Below are 15628 nucleotides of genomic sequence, written 5' to 3'. Positions count from 1 at the left end.
TTCGACCTTCGAATGTTCATCACTTACGAATTGAACTACAAAGCAGGTTCATAAATTATAACTCAAGATTTCCTAGCATCAATCAATCATACACAGCCCCGCCCTTACAACTCAGAGGTAACATTTGAGAACTCGCCACGATCGAGCTTCGTCTTCCAGAAGATCGGGTTCATATCATCAAATCCATGGTGCACCCATCCTTCCTCCTTGACATGGTAACAGTTGATGAAACCACCAGAGTAAGCATCACGATGCATAGCCGCCAGAATCGCGCGGCGGCCCAGATCCAACGCCTCCTGCTCAGTCAGATCGTACTTGTAGTTTGCATCCAGCACTCCGTACGCAAAGGTCTGACCGGATCCGACACAGAACAGGTTTCCGGGAAGTCGTGTCCCGTCAGAGTCGATGTAGTACAGCGCAGGGCCTTCTTGGGGAGTAACGCCTGCGAGCATGGTTCCCATACTCAAGCCGTAGCCCTTGTAGGCGTAAGTGAGGTTGGCGAGGATCTTGGAGGCGGCTGCGACGGTGATACGGCGCTTGTGTCGGATTTCTGGATGCTTGTTAGTATTCTGTGTACTCCATTTTCCCAAACGGAAAGACTTACCGTGCAGAGTGCACTGCTGGCTCAAATACCGCAACCAATATTGGCAGTCCTAGTCCGTATTAGCTACTGCTCCCTTTGCATCCCGTTCCCTCTGGTGAACTCACAGCTGCACCACCGGCCATAGTACCCAGAAGACCGGGCGTAGGGTCATTAGAGGGCTTGTCCTCGCCACGGCTCAACCGCGACACGGGGATAACCTTCTTCACTGTTTGACTGGCGATCCAGTTACCGGCTGTGGCTCGAGAGTCAGTGCATACGATCTACTCCCGAATCATCCATTAGCATATCATATCCAGACTGTATTCGACGAGGAAAGCGTACGATGCCGCCCTGGAAGCGGAAGGCCAGGGTTGTTGTGCCGTGAGCGATCTTGATGGGGCAGCTGGGGTTGGCGTGGTCATCGGTCATAGCACGGAGGAAAGCGGCGCGCTAGATGGGATAAAAAAAGATGTTAGCATTGTCCCTTATTTCAATGAAGCGGTCGTGTTTCTAGAGCTTGATTGCCGCAGAGCTGTGATGACGGGCTTGGATGGACGGTCGGCCACGGAGCACATCCCTGGTCCCCCGCCCATCTCATCCAGATCGTTCGAATTGATTGATAAAATCGTAAAGAACTTACGTTATCGACGGGAGGAAGGGCGAATTTGAGAGAGAGCGGAGGCATGCCCTCAATGAGCTCCTGCTGCTCTGCTTCACTGTAGAAGTCATTCTGATGCTGCGGACGCGAGTACTGAGCGACGAGTTTGTCCATGATGTGCGGGTATAATGAGGAACTGAATGAAGGGAAAGTGGAGGGAATGGATAGAGGCCGGAGACAAGTAGCTGAGAGATGAGCTCCGCTGGAGCTTGGGTTCCGCGTCACTTGGACGCCTATGGTCACGTGAGTGTCCGAGGAGTACATCTGCGATTTCATTGCGTTTTCTTAGGTACACTTCCAATATTCCATATTTCCACAGTATTACCCTGCTTGCACTGAGAACGCCTCTCCTGGTAATGTGCCATCGGAAAAAAACAAGGGAAAAACCAAACAATAAAGAATTATACAGGAATATCAACACGGCTACAGTATATTAACTGGCGAGAGGGACTGTTTGCGCCTCCGCCATAGTGGCCTCAGGTTCGTCCAGCTGCTTCTTACTTAGGGTCGATGCCTCCTCGTTAACGACAGACTCGGTCTCAACTCTTTCGTTGATGACGGGCTCGTGCTCGGCAAGGCCATTGCCATGGACGGGGGCCTCCTCTTGGTCCGCGTAGGAGGTGATGGGCTCGACGCTGGGACGCCAGTTGCGGAGATCATTCTCGGCGTCTTCAAGAACCGCGCGGGCGTCGAGTTCGTGCTCGTAAGCCTTGCGGGCATCGCCCGGCACCACAGGGGTGTCGTCAATGTAGTTGAGCAGGCGGCGGGCATGGTTAGCGAGAATAATCTGCTTCTCGGCGCGCTCAACAACCGCAGCCAGGTGGATGTCAAAGGCCTCCTTGAGCTTCGTGCGGGTCTATAAAAGAGAATTAGCAAAATCTCATGTCTCCACATTTCGATTCAGACACTCACGGTGTTGGACAGCTGAGCCTCGGCAACGAGATTCTGCGCCTCGGCGCGGACCAACTCGTGCTCTAAAGTAACCAGACGCGGGCTCTGAGGATCCTTGTATTTGAGCTTGGCAATCTCATCGGCCACCTTCTGGCGCTGGTCACGGCTAGGCTGGACCGAGCTTTCCATGTTACGGATGTGCTTCAGCGTGCCCCGGTAGTCCTCGAGGTTCTGCGCGAAGACGTCCTCTTGCTCGCCCATCTCGGCCATCATCACACCCAACTTGTCGGAGATGTCGGAGACGGCATCATCTTCGGTGGATTCACCCCAGTCGGACAGCTGGGAAGCGATCGAGTTGCGCTCACGGCCGGCGGCCTCATATGCACCGATGGCGCTGTTCTCGCTCTTGATCAGTCGGCTCAGTTTGCGGCTCAGCTCGGGGCCGGTCATTCCGCGGAAGGTGTTGACACTGAAGCGGTGACGCGGCTCTTTGCGCGAGCGAATGGAGAGTGTGCGATTCCTGTGGACGTTGTCAGTGAATGACGATATCTCTGACTTTGGGCGGCGTACATGATGTAGTTCTGGGGAAATTCAATAGAAGGTAGTATAGTATGGTATAACCCGGTCGCCTGGGTGAATAAGGAAGTTCGGAGCTAGGAACTAGAAGCTAGAAGCTGCGAAATAGGGAAGTACGGTATAAGAGGACAGCGCCTGCCCATAGATGACGATGCACACAACCCTAAACTCGTCGTTGCTCCGAGGAATCGCAGTCCCGTTCGCGGCGTGACGTCATGACGGGAGGGGCGGAAGCTCATGGTTGGCGCTGTTCCGATTGCAGTTGAGTGCATGACTTGCTCGAGCGCAGTGTCCGAGTGGATGATGTGACCGGTGCATTGAGCTTGAAGTCGCGTCGACCTTGGACCGGATCGTCATTTCTCCACTGCCGCCCGTATCAGATGTGGAGTCTAGATCACCGCTCGTTCGATTCTTGTTTTTCGTTCCCGATCGAGTCCAGGAGGGGGTGTTCGCAGTAGTTCGATTTGTGCGACTTCGCTCCAAGTCATTAATCTCTTCCCAAAAGGGAATATCGTAGTCCCAGGGATTTCCTAAATAGGAAATTTAAGACTCCTTACCCCCTCCCCGGCTTTCCCCCTTCCCCACCATACCTTACGATACCCCGAGGTAACAAACTTTCGGTCTACTTCCAATAATCAGATAGCCAAAGTCCATATATCGGGGGCTGAGTTATCCAACCACAGGATCTCGAATTCTCGAATTTATTGTACAGCACAAGAAATTGGACGGAAAAGCAAGACCGTCAGGCCCAAACCCTTCGGAATCACACAAACACCCAGAGCAAACTGCATGACCCGCAGTGTGCTTAAACGCAGAATGAACCAGATAGCGCCTTCGTTAGAAACATTCCCATTCTAGGACATCTCGTCCGCGTCTGGGTTGTGCGAGTGCTCGTTGTCCGAGGCGTGGAAGGCATCGCCGAATGCCGAGTTCTCCAGGTCGGGCAGATCGAGCCCGTCGTTCTGCTCGGTATAAGCGGCTAGTGCATCACCAGCACTGTCGATGTTGTCAAAGTCGAAGTTGGAGCCTTCGAGGCTCACGTCTCCAGCTCCACCCTTGCTCTCATTATTGATCATCACCCAGTCGCCATTTTCGTTGGCGCCGCCGCCGGCAAGTTGGTCACCCAGGTCCATCTCCACATCGCCAGAAATCTCGTTGCTGGGCATGCCTTGACCATGTGCAACAACACCAGAGGCATCAACACCCGGGCTGCCGAATTGGTTCAACAGGTGAGAGTCCGCTTGGTCCATGGCCATATCGTTGGTAAAAGACTCAGGCTCGTCCTTGTGTTCTGGCTCGATCTTCTCCAGAAGTCCACCCTTTTCAATGCATGAAACCTTGGGTGCAGGCATGATCTGTTTCTTCCAAGCCGCCTCCACGTCCCGGACCACATCCTCAACCTTGTATTTCGCCTTTTCTTCCACGTACTGCTGCGGGGTCTCGCTGTCTTCCGTGGGCATTATAATGCGGCCTTCCAATCTCCAAACCTCGCTGCCAGTTGCAGCTGGATCAGCGGCAGCATCCCGAAGACGCAGTTCTGATTCCTTGAAGAGTGAGCTGCGGTTGAAGCGCTCCATTCGACGGGCATGCTGCATCTTCAACTTCTCAATTTCGGCGGTCATATCGGCGACCTTCTTGGCTACCCGTTCAGCAAACTCCTCAGCCTTGGCCGGCTCCATCTTCGTAGCCTCGGGGGCATCGCCTGCCTCCTGACCCTCGGTGGCCACAGAGTCTCCGGAAGGAGCATCGAAGAAACCTGCTGTCAATGACTCCAGCTCACCCTTCCGGCCGAGACCTAAGGAGACTGGTGTGATTTGTGAGATGGCATACGGCGAGGCAAAAATCTCCTCCATCCACTCATGATGCTGCACGTAACGCATCTTGCTGACTTCGCGCGGTGTCAACAAATCAATTTGGTCACCAGTCGAAACATCCTCATCCTCCAGGGCAAACTCTGCAGCAGCAGTCGCCATTGCTGTTGAAGAAGCGCGATGTGGGCGTGCTATCTTGGCTTGAGCAGCACCGGGAGGTACCGCAGCAGCGTGACCTTGCGGGGGGTAGAAGCCAGGCCGTCCCGCGGCGGCTGCATTTTGATAAGCTGCTTGGGGCGCGGCGAAGCCCTGGGCACCCATCTGAGGCGGGAAGTTGATTGTTGGCCAGTTAGCCCGGTCGTGAAGCAGGAATTCCTTGCGCGCAAGCTGACCCTGGCTTTGCAAGAAGCGGCGCTGGGAGATCGAGGCTTGCACTTGCGGGGAGACGGGGATGCGGGCCGCCGGGACGTGATCATTCGGAGGGGCCTTTGAATAGTGAACAATCCAAAGCGAAGGATCGGCTGGGAGAGCGTTGGGGACTTTGGAGGAGACAATGCGATAACGCTTGCGGCAGTGAGTAGCGAGTGTTTCCTTTCCAGGGAGGTAGCCGCTGCGATGAAGATGCATTTCAATAGTCTATATATTAAGAGCATGTTAGCCTTTGACAAGATTCATGGAACGTTCTCTGGGCACTGGGGGTGACAAACATATCCTCTAGATTCAAATGTGAATGCCTGCTCAACATCGGCCCAGATGAGACCATCGCTGGCAAAGTTCTGACCCAATTGCGCCTGCGGCTGCCATGTGAGCATCACAGTACCATCCGCCGGGCCATCCAAGAAGGTCCAGTGCATCGGTTGTTGACGGCAGACTCGGGGCGCGCTGATCAGATACTCCACGGCGGTCTCAGAGGGCATCATATGCATGTTAGGGTAGGCATTTCGCGAGACTAGGTGCATGTGCGGGAGCTAAATTTATTGTGACAAGGTCAGCTTTCAGATCCCAAGCGCATCGCCCCCAAACGGGCGCGCACTCATAATGAATGGCATTGGGGGTGGTCCTACCAGCTGCCCCGGGATACGGCTTGCCGGGTCATCCATATTGACCACGCCCTATTGATGGGATCAAATCGAGGCAATTGAGTCGCGTGGAGCCTTTCAAGTGTTTGTTCAGGTCAATGTAGATGTATCCGATGGGTAGACGGCGGGCGCGAATCTGGTTAGTGAGGGCGATGGAGCTCCTGGCAACGCGACGCGGGAGATTTTCGATATGGCGGACAGTAAATGCCAACCACGCAATACACCTGAAGGGCAAGGCACCAACATCCCGACCAGGCGATCACGTTCAGTTTGTAGATGAGGCCAATGGTGGTAATACATACGAACATGAGAAACATGACTAGAAAAAATTTAATTTAGACCCCCAACACGATGTTGGTTATGGCTTTTTAAAGATCTCGGGGATTGAAGATCTTGGAGACTGGTTCAATCCGCTAAATGGACCGACAGCCACACCCGACCTTTGAACCCACCCGCAAAAACTAGTGAGTTTTGATGTGATTCTTCAATTTGAATTCGTGGAGTGTCTTCTCTTCCCATTGATACTTCCCTAGTGAATCGTGTGGTGAATGTCTAATTGGCGTTGTGGTATAAATTATCAAGACAGATTGCTATGCATATCGACTCCACAAATCATGGAAGGTACTGCAACCTGAGATACTTCTAGTTGACTGTGTAGAGGCAGGGGAAAGGGAGATATTGACTCACCTGGCAGGACAGACGAAAAATCGCATTTATCTCCCATGCTAGGCATCGTGCACGGTCCTAGTCACATCGCAAATGCTCAGCAATGGTTGAAATCACCATATCTCGGGCTAGTGCATGTATATCCCGCGAGGACACTTTTCTTCTAGCATTTTGGAAGTCGGAAACACTGTACTTTGGCTCGTTCAAGTTTCATACACCTCCTCGATGGTCACGAGTCGTAGTCAAATGGTCCACCCCAGGGCCACTTTACGCGGGGTAGGCGATCGACAGAGTCTCCGGTGCGAATTCGCCGATAGACAAGGCCAAATGCAACCCAAAACAGCGAAGATCAGAGGGTTGAACTCGCGTGGAAACGTACAAGACTCTGAATGCGGGCAAGCTTCAGGGTGGCTCCACTCAAGCTTTTTCGCACCTCCTCGACATCCATTCCATTGGTCTTCCCCGCTGAGAGGCGATGCCGGCTTTGGGCTTCGTGTGGGGGTTATCCCTGCTCCTCCCAATCATGCATGGGATACATCCCAAACTCAGCCGGCATACTTAGCCGGGCATTCAATTAGGTGCCGGTCCTTATTCTGGCTATAAAGAGTGGGCTTCCCCGGCTGAACCCCGAGTCGCTTACTCCTTAACCTCCCCCTATACATCGGGCTATACAGCAGCCATGGGCTTCTTTGGCAAGAGTGAGCCGTCTGACGACGAGATCTCACGGGCACCACCTAGCCCAGATGTCGAGAAAAAGGTACTCTCCCACGTCGAGGGCCCGAGCCAGCCCTCGATCATCACAGCAGCCGCAATCGACCCGGAATTGGAGCGCCGCGTTCTAAAAAAAGCTCGATCTACGCCTCCCAACACTGATGGGGTTTTTCTGTGCGTATTTCTCCCCCAGAACTCCTAATTTGAACCGATCAAGACTCTAACAGAAATTTGCGGCAGATTTACTGGCCTTCCTCGATCGAAGTAACATCGGGTTCGTCCTCCCTGACTAAATCGCCGGAAATGAAACTAACCGAAATTCAGCAATGCCAAAATTGCCGGCATGGTGGAAGACCTGTCCCTCAACGACAAGAGTTATGCGTGGCTTTTGACAATCTTCTACATCTCCTATACGTTCTTCGAATTCCAAGCTCTGATGTGGAAGATTGTCAAACCGCACCAATGGGCTGCTTTTGTCGTATTCTCCTGGTATGAGCCTTCCACGTGGGAAAGGACGATCATCCGGAAGTAGAGTCACTGACAAAGATTGTAGGGGTTTGGTATCAACCTGCCAAGCAGCCACTAAGAATTGGCAGGGTATGATGGCACTCCGATTTTTGATGGGAGCTTTCGAGGCGGGCTTTGGTCCCGGTGTGCCCTATCTACTGTCGTTTTTCTACCGTCGTCACGAGCTGGGTCTCCGATGCGGTCTTTTCTTATCGGCAGCTCCGCTAGCGAATACCTTTGCTGGTGCACTGGCTTATGGTATTACTTCAGGTCATGCTTCCATTGCCAATTGGCGGCTTTTGTTCCTCGTGGAGGGTCTGCCAGTTATCGCAGCTTCGGTATTGGCGTGGTTCTTCGTGCCGGATTCACCCACGACGGCAAAATTTCTTAACGAGGAGGAGAAAGAAGTAGCCCGTGCACGTGGTATTCAGCAGGCTGGAGATGCTGAGCGCGAGAACAAAATCCAGTGGAAAGAGTTGGCGGCAACGCTGCTTGATGCCAAAGCCTGGTTCACTGCTGTGAGTATGCTGCAAAGACTTGCTTTGATTAGTTGCTAACTGTTGTCCAGTTGATGTACTTTAGCTGCAATGTGAGCTTCTCGTCTTTGCCTGTCTTCTTGCCCACCATCCTCAAGGAGATGGGCTTCACGGCCATCAACGCCCAGGGCCTCACAGCGCCACCCTTCTTCGCCTCGTTCCTAGCGACGATCGCGACAACCTGGGTGGCGGATCGAATTCAGCAGCGCGGGCTGATGATTGCTGGACTGTCAGCGATCGGCGGTGTGGGTTATATTCTGTGTGCGACCTGCACTTCGGTTGGCCTTCGTTATTTCGGAGTATTCCTCGCCGCCTGTGGAGTCTTTCCGTCGATCGCCAATATTCTTCCATGGGTTCTGAGTGAGTCATCTCTGTGGTAATCGTGCATACGACCTGCTAACCCTTTCAGACAATCAGGGCTCTGATACCCGCCGTGGTGGGGGCATCATTCTACTTAACATCATTGGTCAATGCGGTCCTTTCCTGGGCACAAATGTGTTCCCTGACAAAGAAGCCCCGCGTTTCATTAAGGGTATGTCGATATGTGCGGCCTTTATGTTCTTCACGACGATACTTGCCTTGTGTTTGCGCTTCTTGTTGGTGTGGGAGAATCGCAATCTTGACCAGAAGTATGGGCCGAAAATTGAGGCGGAGACCACCAAGGGTGATATTCCGGTAGCGGAGGATAACTACGGTTCCAGTTTCCGATATGTGCTGTGAAAAAGATTACTATTTGCAGACAAGGCCGCTGCCCTTGAGTCTCCACACTCCTCAGCTCTCTGCACTGACGACTCGCTATGATGTCAGAATCCTGATGTGCGGAGAATGAGGTGAGCATCTTTTGTGGAAAACATATGAATCGTTACGAAGAATCAATATACCCAACAATGTATACCATCTTGAACACATATAATCTGTCGAAAAGAAAAGGCCAAGCTTCCATTACGAGACTGTTCGGAGGACTGGGCCCCGGCCGTGGATCCGGAGCCTTGAAGCTTCCCCGACCCCCAAATATAACCTCTTAGTGGATCTGATTTTCAGTAATTGCAGGGGTTATAAACACGCCTGCTTACAGTCCAAGCTCCATTGAAGCTAATCAAGTCCGTATTACCACGTATTGCTACTCTGGACCGTCTCATTACACAGAACCGGTCATTCACCCCCACCCTGCAATCCAATTGGTAAAGGGAACCCAAGAAAGCCCAATACAAATGTAAAACGTCATTATGTGCTCTTGGTCAACATTCCCGTCTCCGGTCACCGGGCAGAGTCGGAGTGTGCGATGTCCTGGTGAGATGGCGGGGTCCAATGCATATAAGATTGACCTGCCCCTCACTTCTCATCTTCTTTTCTTCTTTCTTCACCATCGTCAACTCTACGATTTGACAAATTCGATCAATCAGCTACTACAGTAACTATCTTGTCCTAGCACGTGCTCCTCAGAGCTAATTCATACCCTGCAGATACTTTCGGTTCAAGTACAGTCCGCCCATCCGCGGGAAGCCATGATGGAAATTCTTTGGCTGGACAAATTATCCCTTAGGGATCAAGGTATCTCAGGTAACCTCTGGGCGTGGACCGGTGTTCGTTCTCACATCGCAGGCACTTCTTCCTGACGTGTCTTGTGGCTGTGGGTTCGTTCTGAGATTATACGGTCATAACTTGATATCTGGATAATACCAGCGAAAGGATCATGCCTTCCCCTACTCCCTTTTGGCAAAGCAAACTGACCCCATATTTAAGTCACCTCGACTTGATCCCTAACCCACAATGTCTCCTCCCGCTGCTATCTTCGAGCCTGCCACTGCCGCCCCTACCGGTATCAAGGGTAAGGTGAATGTCCCTGAAACTGCTTCAACCACCTTGACCGGCCAGGGCCAGAGCAAGCTCCTCGATCAGTTCGGTGGCAAGTGGGATGAGTTCAAGTTCGCCCCTATCCGCGAGAGCCAGGTCTCTCGTGCCATGACTCGACGCTACTTCCAAGATCTGGACAACTACGCCGAGAGCGATGTTGTTATCGTCGGCGCTGGTTCCTGCGGTCTGAGCACTGCCTACGTCCTAGCCAAGGCCCGTCCAGACCTGAAGATTGCCATTCTGGAGGCTTCCGTCTCCCCGGGTTCGTCTATATCATACGTTCATCATTTAGCAACTAGACTAACATCCACACAGGAGGTGGTGCCTGGCTCGGAGGCCAACTCTTCTCCGCTATGGTCCTGCGCCGTCCCGCGGATGCCTTCCTGGCTGAACTGGGTGTTCCCTTCGAAGAGGAGCCTTCCAACCCCAACTTTGTCGTGGTGAAGCACGCCGCCCTCTTCACCTCTACCCTCCTTTCAAAGGTTCTCTCATTCCCCAACGTGAAGCTCTTCAACGCAACCTGTGTCGAAGACCTCATCACCCGCCCTGACGGTGATACCGTCCGCCTGGCTGGTGTCGTCGTGAACTGGACCCTAGTCACCCTTCACCACGATGACCACTCCTGCATGGACCCCAACACCATCAATGCACCTATCATTGTCTCGACCACTGGTCACGACGGTCCTTTCGGCGCCTTCTGTGCTAAGCGTCTCGTGTCTATGAACACCATCGAGAAACTCGGTGGCATGCGTGGTCTTGATATGAATGCCGCCGAGGACGCTATCGTTAAGAACACCCGTGAGGTTGCAAAGGGTCTTATCATTGGTGGCATGGAGCTGTCGGAGATCGATGGTTTCAACCGCATGGGACCTACTTTTGGTGCCATGGTTATGTCGGGTGTCAAGGCCGCCGAGGAGACTCTGGCTGTCTTTGACCAGCGAAAGCAGGAGTGTGCTGAGTAAATTCGGACTACACTGTTGCTTGGACCTGATTGAGTATGTATGGGTCTATGGTTCGAGGGTTTGATAGCTGCGTTCTCTTTCGATAATGTACTCCACGCTCGTTTCGCACGCAGTGCGACAGATATGAATATTTCCTTACTGTAAATTTGTACTTGATCGTACAACCTTACAATGTGCATAATTGTATTCAGCATTTAATATTGCGAACGTTAGTCTCGTAGTGTTCTGCACGTTCATCTGTGTGATAAAGATTATGTATTAGTTTTGTCAAACCTCATAGACAGCATATACAACTATTCGATACACTTTTACTCCGCCTCGTCCTTAGAGCCAGCACTAGAACCAGCAGCACCACGCTCCACAGCAAGGACCAGACCCCTAGCATTTCGTACCTCCCACTCAAATTCCTTCAACGCACGCAATTCACTCGAGACAAACAGTCCACCGATGAGACCATCCAGAACTCCAGCCACGAGGTTCAGCGTACTGACCAAGATCAGGATGAATCCGATGTAAGTCCGGCTACCGACCCACCACACGCCGACCATGCATCCAATGGAGATGACCACCGAAATGAGGAAGTGCGCGAGACGCCAGCGGCGTTGGGACCGTTCTCGAAGGACATATTTGTGGATCATATCGATGATGAGGTCATATGTTTCTGGGGAGAGGGCGGCATTGGGAGAAATTTGGGTTGAATTTGGTTTGTGGCATGGAGAGCTTGGTGATGCAGGGACAGATTCTTCAATAGGGGTAGTGACTGGAGCAGATGTCCGGGTAATGAGGGCTTCAACGGCGAAGTGGTCGCTTAGAGAGCAGCGAAGCGTTGGATGGCGTTGGGTCATACTGACCTGGACGGTCTTGACTGACCAACGCGGGGAGGGAATTCAGGTGCATAACCGCCATCTCCGACGAAGATGTAGTCGAGACGTTTGGCACGGGGGTCTGCGCCGTCTTTGTCGATTGTGATTTCTTCGCCCTTGTCGAGACGCTTCTGAAGAGGTTTGGACCAGCGCCAGGTATTATAGGCACCATCACAAGTGGCACCATTCTCAATTAGATTGAATTCGGCGGTTGGAATTGGACGATTCCTGGCTTTCTCCACGGCGTCGATAGCGGCGCCAACGGATGAGTCTGGGTGCAGCTCGCGCCAAGCGTCGCGAACAGGGCTTTGAGCTGAGATGAGTCGGTGGGCAAACGAGGATGGCAGCATGTTGAAGTCGCCCAATCCAATGACCAGATGGCCACGCTCGGCGGCGCCGCGCATCAGCTTGGAGATCTCCCAAGCCTGAGCAGTGCGGTGGCATAGGTATGAATCGTTTGGCTCACGCTCATACGGAGCGTGCAAGTGTGTGCAGAACACCTCAGCCACGTCGGCGACGCCGGGGCCAAATCGCACTCTTGCACAGGCGACGCCTTTACCCACGAACCAATCTCCACGGAAAAAAGCTGTTGGACGGCCGTTCAACGGATAACAGTACATGCTGCTCTCCTCGATGGGCCATTTGGACAAGATAGCCAGGCCGGCACCGAAGATACCTCCAAAGTAAAACTTTCCATATGGCAAAATATGTTGTGTTTGGCCACGAATGCTCTCGTAGTCTTGTTGTGTCCAGCACTCCTGAAGGCCCACTATCTCCGGGGGCGGATTAGCAAGTGCTAGCTGCCTCCCAATCTCGGAGAGACGCTCATGGCGATATTTGGCGAGGTATTTCAGTCCCCAGCAGTTGAGAGTCAAGATCCGAATGTCATTCGGAGCTTCACTGGGAATGGAAGCCATTGGGCCGAAAAGGCAAGTGCAAGTTGACAGACGTCGATTACATTTACATCACCGCTGCTGAAGGTGGAATCCTCACCGCCTACGGACGCGCCGACTGTTTCGCGCAAAAAAACGGCGCGTTTGCAATTGTCCTTCGCCCAAATTCCTCATGGACAATGCGCACCCCAAATCCCGCAGGCGCGATCCTCGCTCTCAGTCGCCTGTCGAATCATCGGCCGATGAACTAGCCGCGGGCTCTGAACACGACGAGGCCGAGCGCCGGAGAGCAAGCTGGAACGCGCAGAAGAATTTCACCCCGCAACGCCCAAATACGAAAGAACGTCGATACAGAGAGACCGAGAGCCCTGATGAACTCGCCATTAATGCCGACGAATACTGGCGCAGTTCCCGCAACCGTCGCAGCCCTTCACCTATCAATCGCGGGGGGGAGCTAAGTAGCCGAGAGGGACGGTCTCAGGATGAGTCGGCTAGCCCAGGCGGTGATCGGACGAGCAACGAGGGTGCGGATCATGCTGCGAACCACGATGGCAGCATGTCAGACCGCGACAGTGACTCATTACCTTCTGTGGCGGGCCCGCCTCCGAAGCCTGAACACTTGAACTACAGAGAGAAGTTTGTCCTTCGCGGGCACTTGCGCGGCGTGTCCGCGGTGCAATTCTCGCCGGACTGCTCTATGATTGCCAGTGCCGGTAGGTTGACTAGCTTGGTGTATCAGACTATCGCTAATTGATCTTTGATGCAAGGTGCCGATGCCGCTGTCAAGGTCTGGGATACAGCGACTGGTCGACTGATTTATACATTCGAGGGCCATCTGGCTGGTATTTCCACAATTGCTTGGAGTCCCGATGGCCAATGGATAGCCTCTGGATCTGATGATAAGACGATTCGCTTCTGGAACGTGACTACGGTAAGGGCTGCTCATCTACATCTCACGGGACGAGCTACTGATATGTCATTACAGGGTCGAGCTCATACCAAGAATTTTATCGGCCACCACAATTACGTCTACCAAATGGCATTCACGCCCAAGGGTAACATTCTGGTCAGCGGGTCCTACGACGAAGCCGTCTTCATGTGGGATGTCCGTCGCGCCCGCGTTATGCGCTCCCTCCCCGCCCACTCCGACCCCGTCGCCGGCATCGATGTCGTCCATGACGGTACCCTGATCGTGTCATGTGGACTGGACGGTCTCGTTCGTGTTTGGGACACACACAGTGGTCAGTGTCTGCGGACACTGGTTTACGAAGACAGCCCACCCGCCACCTGTGTCAAGTTCTCGCCTAATGGTAAGTACATTTTGGCGTGGACACTTGATGGTTGCGTGCGGATGTGGAACTACGTGGAGGGTCGCGTTGTCAAGACTTTCCAAGGTCATGTCAATGTCAAATACAGTCTATCTGGATGCTTTGGGTTTTACGGCCAACCCGGTGTGGAATACTCGCCTCCTCTGTCCTTCGCTGTCAGTGGAAGTGAAGACGGGGCCATTCTTTGCTGGGACCTTGTAAGCAAGAATGTTCTCCAGCGTATCGAGGGTCATACCGATGTCGTCCTTGGCGTGCACTCTGGCAAATTGAATGGTCAGCGCCTGCTTGTTAGCTGCGGCTTGGATAAGACGGTTCGGGTGTGGGAGGAGGTTCTCGAGAATCAGGGGCAGGATGCTTCACCTGCTGAATTTGCATCTTTCACCGAACCCATGCAAAATGGTGTCTCGGAGAACGATGGAGATGGAGATGATGCAATGGCCGATGCTCCTCCCGTTCCGTCTGCTGCAACCACGCCTGCGGGGGATGTTATGATGACATGATTCTTCTTTCTGTGTTTCTCTTGCATTGGCGGCTGGTCTTGCTTTCTTTTTTTTTTCTAAGGATGGAAATACCCGGTGTCTGGAGGCGTTTGAAGGACTCAAAAGATATCAGCATGAAGCATTGAACTGGTACTTTCTCTGAAAGTTTACGCAATTGCTATTTGCATGGCGTGGTATAGTGTCTTTCCGTGTTTCTTGTTTGTACTTAGTTTTGCACAACACGGCGGTCTACGTCTGCATCAGTAACGCGAATTTACACGACGGTGATTCGAGAAATGTCTCCGGCTTACATGTACATCTCGCCTTTTTTTCCCTGCTGGTCGCTCACATAGCTGTGTCTGTGTTCGTTCTGCATCCTTTTGGTGTTTATGATCCTGGCAATTGCCACGCCAAGCAGTTAGAGTTTGTTCCTGAGCAGTTGTGCTTGTGTGGGTCCACCAAGTCCCACCTTGCACAGAGCTCAAGTTCCTGAAAATCCATCTCATTAATGAGCCTCTAGCTCAGGAAATAGTTGAACACGACAACTGAAAAAGCTGACGCCAGACTTGGGAGACCGCCTTCCACATTAGGCTTAGTGTCTAAGTCTGATGGTATCCACATAAATACCTTGGTATATACCGTGCTTCTAGTCTTACCTTCTTCCACGGCCTATTACCATATTACCCCTAATAGGCCTTAAGTGTATCTCCCTTATATCTCCCGCATTCCCTAGATATCTAAGTTTCTTCTATTACCTTTTTTTCTTATATATTTACGTAGCGCCTTCTATTTTACAATATATATTCTTACTATATTACTTACCTATAATAGTAGATATCTAAAGGATATCTAGGGAATACAGGAGATATAAGGGAGATATACTAAGCTTTACTAAAGATATTCTTAGGTCTCTATCTAGGCTATATCTAGATTTAAAGGGGTAGAAATATTAGATATTTCCTAGATATCTAGGGGATATTTAAATCGAACAGTTATATCGTCGAGAGTTTTAGGCTATAATTACAATAAACGCGCAGTCTAAAGCTCACATACGAGGGGTGGGTAAGGGCTTTGTCACTATACCGCGCTAGACCTTCTTCGTCACCTAAGCTCGACGGTTGGATTCAAAAGGGGCTTAGCGCCGACGCGTCAAGTGTAGAGATCCACCGACGCGTCAAGTGTAGAGACCCACCGATTCAATTAGTGATACCAGCTATACACTCCCCTCCGA

At 52.2% G+C, this 15628-nt stretch overlaps 8 protein-coding genes across 8 annotated transcripts; 3 read left to right on the top strand and 5 right to left on the bottom strand.

Annotated features, from left to right (window-relative positions):
* Positions 1–104: 104 nt before the first annotated feature.
* On the bottom strand, positions 105–1355 carry pre2 (proteasome core particle subunit beta 5; the record flags this gene model as incomplete). The annotated part of the gene is made up of 5 exons (XM_056967053.1): positions 105–550; positions 605–653; positions 709–864; positions 926–1033; positions 1224–1355. 5 exons carry the CDS (start codon positions 1353–1355, stop codon positions 105–107), a joined length of 891 nt encoding a protein of 296 aa, XP_056821807.1.
* A 319-nt stretch (positions 1356–1674) lies between these two features.
* N7477_005389 (Eisosome component PIL1/LSP1 family protein) lies at positions 1675–2947 on the bottom strand (the record flags this gene model as incomplete). The annotated part of the gene is made up of 3 exons (XM_056967052.1): positions 1675–2097; positions 2154–2652; positions 2868–2947. The coding sequence occupies 3 exons, from the start codon at positions 2945–2947 to the stop codon at positions 1675–1677; spliced, it is 1002 nt and encodes a 333-aa protein (XP_056821806.1).
* Positions 2948–3562: 615 nt separating this feature from the next.
* N7477_005388 (uncharacterized protein) lies at positions 3563–5478 on the bottom strand (the record flags this gene model as incomplete). Its single annotated transcript, XM_056967051.1, has 2 exons — positions 3563–5155; positions 5227–5478. 2 exons carry the CDS (start codon positions 5476–5478, stop codon positions 3563–3565), a joined length of 1845 nt encoding a protein of 614 aa, XP_056821805.1.
* A 1465-nt stretch (positions 5479–6943) lies between these two features.
* N7477_005387 (putative MFS transporter) lies at positions 6944–8738 on the top strand (the record flags this gene model as incomplete). Its single annotated transcript, XM_056967050.1, has 6 exons — positions 6944–7141; positions 7203–7249; positions 7300–7464; positions 7529–8000; positions 8051–8378; positions 8428–8738. The coding sequence occupies 6 exons, from the start codon at positions 6944–6946 to the stop codon at positions 8736–8738; spliced, it is 1521 nt and encodes a 506-aa protein (XP_056821804.1).
* Positions 8739–9788: 1050 nt separating this feature from the next.
* On the top strand, positions 9789–10834 carry thiA (thiamine thiazole synthase; the record flags this gene model as incomplete). Its single annotated transcript, XM_056967049.1, has 2 exons — positions 9789–10134; positions 10188–10834. 2 exons carry the CDS (start codon positions 9789–9791, stop codon positions 10832–10834), a joined length of 993 nt encoding a protein of 330 aa, XP_056821803.1.
* Positions 10835–11142: 308 nt separating this feature from the next.
* N7477_005385 (uncharacterized protein) lies at positions 11143–11472 on the bottom strand (the record flags this gene model as incomplete). Its single annotated transcript, XM_056967048.1, has 1 exon — positions 11143–11472. The coding sequence occupies one exon, from the start codon at positions 11470–11472 to the stop codon at positions 11143–11145; it is 330 nt and encodes a 109-aa protein (XP_056821802.1).
* A 203-nt stretch (positions 11473–11675) lies between these two features.
* Positions 11676–12614, bottom strand: N7477_005384 (inositol phosphosphingolipid phospholipase; the record flags this gene model as incomplete). Its single annotated transcript, XM_056967047.1, has 1 exon — positions 11676–12614. The coding sequence occupies one exon, from the start codon at positions 12612–12614 to the stop codon at positions 11676–11678; it is 939 nt and encodes a 312-aa protein (XP_056821801.1).
* Positions 12615–12762: 148 nt separating this feature from the next.
* N7477_005383 (WD40 repeat domain-containing protein) lies at positions 12763–14418 on the top strand (the record flags this gene model as incomplete). The annotated part of the gene is made up of 3 exons (XM_056967046.1): positions 12763–13303; positions 13358–13521; positions 13576–14418. 3 exons carry the CDS (start codon positions 12763–12765, stop codon positions 14416–14418), a joined length of 1548 nt encoding a protein of 515 aa, XP_056821800.1.
* Between the last annotated feature and the right edge of the window lie 1210 nt (positions 14419–15628).

The sequence above is a fragment of the Penicillium maclennaniae genome, assembly GCF_028827695.1.
Source record: "Penicillium maclennaniae strain IBT 15551 chromosome Unknown utg000005l:1.0-2652337.0:1.0-2654196.0, whole genome shotgun sequence".
In the NCBI taxonomy this organism is placed as follows: domain Eukaryota; kingdom Fungi; phylum Ascomycota; class Eurotiomycetes; order Eurotiales; family Aspergillaceae; genus Penicillium; species Penicillium maclennaniae.
This window is presented reverse-complemented; position numbering and strand designations above follow the sequence as displayed.